At 39.3% G+C, this 8398-nt stretch overlaps 1 protein-coding gene across 1 annotated transcript; it reads right to left on the bottom strand.

Annotated features, from left to right (window-relative positions):
• Nucleotides 1-2314: 2314 nt before the first annotated feature.
• On the bottom strand, nt 2315-3225 carry LOC115880039. The gene is made up of 2 exons (XM_030897152.1): nt 3111-3225; nt 2315-2973 (listed from the first exon to the last, which is right to left on the bottom strand). The coding sequence occupies exons 1-2, from the start codon at nt 3223-3225 to the stop codon at nt 2315-2317; spliced, it is 774 nt and encodes a 257-aa protein (XP_030753012.1).
• Nucleotides 3226-8398: the final 5173 nt, after the last annotated feature.

Here is an 8398-nt window from a genome sequence, read left to right on the forward strand (position 1 = left end):
TTTCCCGGTTCTCTCCATACCCTAAGCCTTCTTCCTCTTCATCCGTGAAGAGAACATTGACCCAGTGTTCATTCGACCACTGAACATGATCTTGAGCCCACAAATACCGTACCTCTCGATTTCCTCTCGTTAAGGGTTGAGCTCTCCAGGGGCGTCTGCTTCTTAAGTTGACCTCTCTTAATCTATTACGAACAGTGTCAGGACTAACGGTTACATTATGTGTTTCCTGGAGAATTAAACTAAGCTCTGGTGCTGTAAGAGTTGGTCGGCGTCGAGCATTTAATTGTAAAAAATGATTTTGCTGAGGGGTAGTAATGGGATGTCGCCCTGTGTGCCTTTCAGCAACATCACCACTTAATCGCGATATTACACTTTGCGTTGTATTTAATGCTCTAGCTATGTCTATTGGCGCATTCCAGCTTCGAGCATACCCATGGCCCTTAGCATTTTATCTCTGTTAAGATGTCTACGCTCCATAATGTCGTTTAATACTAAACATAGTTATTTGAATGAATTCTGGCCAGTTATCATAAAAAAATAGCCAGTACAGGTTAAATTCGAACAATTGATGCTAGGTGCTTTTTATACATTTGACAAAAAATGCACAAACACTTCTGCAAATATCCCAAATTTAGAAATAACTAGTGTGACTACTTCGTTTCAATCGAAGTAGAAAGAATCGGCCTACAGATATGTGGTTGTTTATTCAAAACATTTATTTTTAACTTTAATAAAATGATATCCCTAGATTTTTCCGGTGTGTGTATTTCAAATTTCAACAATATTTGTTGCGTTGAATTTTAAAAACTGCTAAAATTTCCACCTTACCTGCGCGTAATTGAGTTAAAAATACTATATCTAATAGCCATCAAATAATTTAAATTTATAAACACAAACAAATAATTCTCGACCTAAATGTCTAAACAAAAACAAAAATATACGCTAATTAATTCACCCACGCTGTTCTCACCACAACCGGACAACCACCGGCACATTAACTTCCTGAGTCATGCATACGAGATCGAAACTTCGTCGTATTTTTCAATAGTCAGATGATTTAAACTACCAACGAAAACATACCCAAGCGCCATATATCGCGCCTCAACCACGCCTCAATCGAGAATGTGTACCCCGTCGTCGACCGTCGCGTCGCCTCAAAGGCGTCACATGATCTTAAATCGTGGCTGCTAATAAGTAGACAATTCGAACTTTCCAAGCTAGAATTGTTTCGCCTCTGTATACCTTTGTCGAGTCGCGTTCTTTTTGGCTGGGTTTACGCGGCTTATGTTGTGCCTGGACCTGGATGTGTTTAGTTTTATTATGTTGAATGTGTGGTAGAATTGTAATAAGTTATACTGGGAATTAATAAAAAACTAAATGCAAAAAATACTACCTAGCCTACCTTGACGAACCGCCACTGAAATGAATCTATATGGGCAAGATTCAGCGAAAACAACCGTATTTTCTGTGTATAATTTTGCGGGACTTAAATTTTGAAGGACTAAAATTTAAAATTATAATTTAACCAGATACTTCGAGAGGCCCTGTCTGGAAAGTTGTCAGTCGAAGTTGTCGACTTTCATTTATAACGTACACAGCCAGTAAGCGACAAAACAATACACGTCGAAGCAAAGTTTCGAGACTCTCACACGCGTACACACGTTCAGGCGACTATTTAAATTGTTTTCCATTTATTTTCCGCAAGTTTTCTGAGAAGAAGAGGGGATGGAAGAACGGCGCGGCGGGAGAGGCACTTTGCCCTAAACTTAATTGAAGCAAAACTTCGCTGCAACACAACAGAAAACATTAATTAATATACATAGGCGCCGCAAAAGCCGGTAGAGTGACAGAGAGGGAGAGCGACTGTAGTGGAATTTCGTGTTTCGGAAAATTCGGAGGCAAAATAAGGCGTACTTGGGCATTTCTTTCGAAGAGCATTAGACGGAGAGTAATGAAAGGATCAAAGTTTGTAGTGTGATTTTCGGTGGAAAAAAATTAAGAGAGCCATACTCATTGCAGATAAAAATGAAAGTCTTGTAGAAGAATGTAGTAGTTTAGGCTTTCGCGGCCATCGTTTGAAGTATTTTGGGTTTTCGGGTTATTAGGCCGTCGTCGGTTAGAATTGCTTCCTAACGTTTCGCTAGAACGAGTGGCTAGCATCTTCAGAGGCATGTTGTTCCGACTGCTAACACTAGACTGATGCCTCCGCGTCGGCGTATTGGGCGTGGCTTGTTCGGATGGTAGTTCTTCCGAAACTGGTCTACTTCTCTGTGCTGCTACTTTGGTCCTAGATATAGCTGGATGCCAAATTCTGTTAAGGTAGAAAGTTTCTTCCTTCCTTATTTGGATGTTTGTGAATTTCAACAGCTTCTCTGACCAGACGAGGATGATATCCAGATGTTGTGGTAATGACTTGGGTGTCTTCGAATTGGATTTTGTAGTCACCATCTCTTGGAGCATGTTCTGCTACAGCTGACTTCTCTGTTTGCCCTAATCTGCAGTTTCTCTTGTGTTCCGTAAGTCTCGTTCCTACTGAGCGTTTGGTAGTTCCAATATATACGCTACCGCAGGAACAAGGTATACGGTAGATCCCTGCAGACGATAATGGTTCTCTTTTGTCTTTGGCTGGTCTTAAGCAGTCCCTTATTTTCCGGGTAGGTTTGTATATGGTTTTGATGTTATGCTTCTTGAGAACTTTACCAATCCTATCGGTGACCTGGGAAACATATGGAAGGAAGGCCTTATTAATGACGTTTTTCTGTTCATTGACGTCAGGTCTCCTCTGCCTATGTACCAGCGCCGCCTTTAATTCTCTGTCATTATAGCCATTGGCAAGAAAGGCTTTATTTAAATGGCTGAGTTCCTCTTGGATGTGTTCATTAGCACAGATACGTCTTGCCCTATTAGCTAATGTTCCGATAATCCCCTGTTTTTGGCTTGGATGGTGATTTGATAGTTTGTGTAAGTACCGGTCTGTATGAGTGGGTTTTCGATACACCGTGTGATCCAAAATATGCAAAATGAATTGGAAAGAACATCAGCGTGCCAGAAGATCAAATATGAAAAACTCCAACCAAAACCCAAGCCAGAATATAGGGTATTTCTTGAACCTGCTCGAACCGTGGTGAATCTCACAGATAGGACCCTTATGACACCAGAAGTAACATTATTAGCGAAGGGAGGAAACTCTGCCATAACACCGAAAGTGGTTTCAGTGGAAGACATTATTGCCGGAACAGAAGCTGCCATACGTATTGAGAACTGCTAAGGCTCCAAAAAGTAATCTGTCTAGTGAAGAACACCAGGCTCTATAATCGCTGAATGCTGACAAGGACATTCTGGTCTTACCGGCAGACAAGGGGAATGCTACAGTAGTAATGAAATCTGCTGATTATAGGTATAAAATCGAGGATCTCCTGGAGCCTCAGACTTATAAGTTACTGAAGAAGGATCCTACTGCCTTAATTGTCAGAAACACCAACAGACTGTAACGTTTTTAGTTCGTTACATGTCTTTTTTATATATAATATATGATGTCTGGGGCCTATCATCACCGGATTCCCTCTCGTTCAGGCCGGATAGATTATTTGACGCGTAATTTTTACGTTCCCTGGTCGCCAACCCTGTGATCGTTCGACACAACCCTGTTACTATTCTGTGAAGGCGCGCGCTGTCAACGTCGCTTCTGTCAACTCTCCGTGCTTAACCTCAGTTTGTTTTGACGCTCTGTTTTATCCCAGCTTTTAGAAATGGTGATTATTTAAATCTTGCTGTATAATCTGAATCAGCCGCTATTTCGAAGCTACAGGTAAAGCTGAGTTATTTTCCTTTTAGATTCGATATTATTAGTGAATATTTTAGGGTAGAGTTACGGATGTCCCAACTTGTATTTGTATTTGGCTGGCACGTTGGCGTCCCTTTGCTTTTGTCCTCAGAATGTCATTTGGAAGAAAGGACAGATTGTTTATTATTTATGGAGCCCCCGGAAGTATTTCGAGGTAGGTTCATTTTGTTTATTAGACGGTGTTTGATTTTAAACAAGAGTTTCGTGTTCTTAGGGTCTTACGGACGGACATTGTCTTACGGACAAGTGTCCAAGGTATGGACTATTTTTCAAGGTCCTAGTAGTGTTCTCTTTGTGCCACTATCTTATGGACGGATGTCCCATGGACAAGTGTCCCCAGTAGGATTGATTTGTCTTACACATAGAGTGCCCCAGCGTGGATGTGGCTTGAGCCCCGTGCTGCTCACCCCCATTTCTAAGCCTGGATCGCCGACAGACAGTACAGAGATGCTAGACCTCCTCGCGCTGCTACTGTTTGAAGCAGGTTTACATAAAAGAACAGCTAAGTGTATATTTAAGTTCTAGTTTTGCATTTAACATCTAAAATGTTTTCAGTCTTAAACAGTAACATTACATTTTAAACAATAGCGTACAGACTATATTTAGTGGTTAGATTATTAAGGATATTTATGTCGATGCAGTAGTAAAAGTGTGATTTAGATTTTAGATTTCATAATATCACGCATTGTAATAGTATTACTTTCTATAGACATTATTATTACGCTATACTAACAGATGAATAACGAGATAGATTCTAGAATCTACAGGTTGCAACACATCTGATTTAACACCGTATAAATTTAACAATTTAAATAAAAAGTAATGCTACTTTTCCTATATTTTCTATAACGCTACACGCATTGTATTTTCTTTATAGTCTTTTCATAGAACGTATTTAATATTATTTACATATATAGTTTTTACTCAACAAGTAACCACTATAATAATTATTAAAATTGTACAATGCTATTTACCATCAGAATTCATCACGAATAAATATAGTCATTAGTTTTAAGTATTATACAACTGTGTTTTCTTTTTCTCTGTACATGCCTGGCGCCCAATATCTATATATCTTTTGTTTATTATTATTGATTAATTTTCTCTCTAGTGAAATACCTTATCCACGACTGCTCTCCGATGAAAAGCTGCCGTTCGCAGTGGTAGTTGTTTAAAAAACGCTACAAGACTCATCAAGACCTCCCCACTCCCGGAACATCTGAAATCAAAATTAATCAACTCGGAAGCTCAACCACCACGCCTTTATGGACTACCAAAAATTCATAAAGCTAGTGTCCCACTTGGACCGATAGTGAGTGCCCAAGGATAGCCTACTTACAACTTGGCTAAATACTTGACTACGATTCTACAACCGAAAGTCGGCAACACAAATTCTTGTGTGAAGAACTCAACGCATTTCGTCCAAAAGCTAAAAGATATAAAACTGGAACCATTTGACATCATGGTAAGCTTCGATGTGGTATCGCTATTCATGAGAGTACCCCTAGGCGAGTCAATGGATCTAATCAAGGAATGTGTCTGACTGGTATCTATTCCTTATGGAACGGCAATTATTACGAACAAACAGAAGGTGTCGCAATGGGTAGCCCAATCAGCCCAATAATTGCTAAATTCTTTATGGAGAGATTTAAAGAAAAAAGCGCTAGAGTCATCCGTTCTGAATGGTTTCGTTATGTGGACGATACATTTGTAGTTTGGAAACATGGACGTGACAGTCTTGATGACTTCCTTTATCACCTTAATTCGCAGAGCCCGAGCATAAACACAGATCTATAGTATGTTCCTCTTTCTCAGGGCTTAAACAAAAGCCAGTATCTGAGACGATCTGCAGAGGCCAGCTCACCATCCTCGACATCAACCGTATTCATGGTACGAATGGTCTTGGCGCACTCATAAGGTGTTCTGGTGTTTCCCCATTTTCCCCACAGAATCTGCATTCGCTGTTGTTTTTCAGCTTCAGTTTGTTCGTTGAGGGAGACAGTGTTCCTGTTAAAACCCGTGACAATCCGAAGATTGGTTTTACCTAAATCAAGGAAAACCTTTTTCTCGGTCGTAAGTTCCGAGGAACTTTTCAGTGTCTTAGACCGTTGGAACATTCCCATTCCAGAGTTACAGTGGAGTCTTCCAGATTCTTCAGTTCCACTTTCAGTTGGTTCCCGTTTGGAAAACAGAACGGTTCTGGTCCAGTTAGTGGAGTTTTCGCTCCTTTTCTAGCTAGATCATTTGCTTTTTCAATGCTTTTTATCTATTGCTGAGCAGACACCTAAAGTGGGAGGACTTTATTTGAATGAAAGTCTTAGAACTTTTGTATTGTTGTATGTGTATAAGTTAGATCTAAGATCATAGAAAGGTTGGTTAAAAGAAGGCTGGTATCTTTTCTGTTTAAGTACAAAATACTTACTGAATATCAATTTGGATTTCTAAGCAACAAGTCCACAAATGACGCTATGTTTTCACTCCTTAATAAAGTTTACTCCAGCCTAAACAACCATCATTCTACAGCAACAATTTTCTGTGATTTTTCTAAGGAGCGTTCGATTGTATTGTAAGTCATAAAGATCTAATTAATAAACTGCAGCACTATGGGTTCAGGGGATCATCTCGAATGGTTTAAGTCGTATCTGAACAACAGAAGTCAACTTGTGAGGGTGGATACCACGTTGTCTTCTATCAAGCCAATAGAATGTGGGGTACCACAAGGCTCAGTACTAGGCCCTATTTTGTTTCTTGTTTTTATTAACGACATTGCTAATATAAACATCAGTGGCAAAATATGTCTTTTTCCGGACGACACTAGCTTCACTTGGAGCTACAAGGACATCACGGCACTTCATGGGATTATATCAAATGACTTAATCATTGTTAAATCTTGGTGCGATTCAGACCTTCTGGGTCTCAACATTTCTAAAACTAAAAGCTTTGTCGTATAAAACTCGTTGCAGCCTTTTTGTACTTAACAACACCACCATTGACGTCGTAAAATCTGGAAAATTTTTAGGGCTTGTTGTGGACAATTCTCTGAAATGGGACATACATATCGAGCTTTGTCGAAAAAATTGAGCTCAGCCTGTTTTGCATAAAGGTCTGTTTCTAAGGAGCTTAACTTGTCAGTGGCTAGAACTGTTTATTATGCACTTTTTGAGTCGCATCTTCGTTATGGCCTTCCATTCTAGGGTACGTGTTGTGCGACTCAATTTGACTGCATTTTCAAGCTCCAGAGAGCTGTTCGATATTCACTAGGACTAAACAACAGAACTCATTGCCGGGACTTTTTAAGGAATTAAGAATATCGACTCACCTTCCTTATTTATATTTGAATCCGTTTGCCTAATCCGCAAGCACATATCAGCTTCTCAAGAAGAGGCCATCTCATCCTTATCCACTCAGGAACGAGGAGCAAGATCTTTATCTACCACCGCCACGCTCAGAGTTGGTTAAAAGTTCAATATTATACAACTCGAAAAATGCACAATCACCTGCGGTTTGAAATCAAATCCATAACATCATTTTTCATTTCATAGAAAGCATTGAATCTTATTTACTAGACAGGCTTTCTACGCCGTAAATGAATTATATTTGAATTGAAAATCGAATGTGATCTTGAAAACACTGGTCTAATGTTTCCTATTGCTATATTTACTAATGACATCGAAATTAATTTATTTAGAGTTATTGATATTTTACTATAAACTGGCTAAATATTTTTTGTGTGTGTATATTTTGTGTGTGTAAGGTGGTTCGGTAATAGAATGAATAATACCCTAGGGATCAAAGAGACACAACAGATCACAGAAAGGTCGCAGTGGGTCAGGCTGAGATCCACCTCTAGAGAGAATCTAACCTAAGTTAATCTAGACGATTTAATTTCGTTTAAAACCCAAAAATCCATTGAAATTTAAACTACACCGTATATTACGCCCACCGGCTATAATAGAAGAATGGAAAAGGGCCAAGGTCTCCGGCCGTAATTCTCGAACGAAAAGTACGAGAAGAGAAAAGGGCCTACGTCCGCCTGCGGAATCGACAGGAAACTGGTTCGGTCCTTCGAGCCGACCCTCTGCATATATTATGTTAAATTAGAGCGGAATTTTCTTAGGGACCTTTTGTAGAGAGTGGAGAAAAAGGGAATAGAAAGGACCCTACCTCTATTCGCACATGGAATGATTTAACGATTGTTTATTGTCGTGGCGCGTCTATTTCGGTTTTAAGACAAATGTAATAGTATATTACATACCGAGGAGAAAAGTGTTTCATTAATGTCGAGAGATTAACCAAATCTCGAGACAATAATGAAAGCTTTCCTCCTCAATTTGTCTCTATTTTATTTACAATACACCATTAAATACAAAATAGGGACATTATTTGTTAAAAAATAAATATGCGAAAATTTATCGTTTTCTGTTTGGCATTTCCATATCTATAGTTACCGGTTGGTTGTTATGAGTCGCCTCTATGGAAGGATACTCAGGAACTTAATTGAAGAGGAATACTCAGCAGAAAGGCAGAATGGTTTCAGAAGCGGAAGATCACACC

Source organism: Sitophilus oryzae, unplaced genomic scaffold, assembly GCF_002938485.1.
Source record: "Sitophilus oryzae breed Bouriz unplaced genomic scaffold, Soryzae_2.0 scaffold_1613_pilon_pilon, whole genome shotgun sequence".
Lineage (NCBI taxonomy): Eukaryota > Metazoa > Arthropoda > Insecta > Coleoptera > Curculionidae > Sitophilus > Sitophilus oryzae.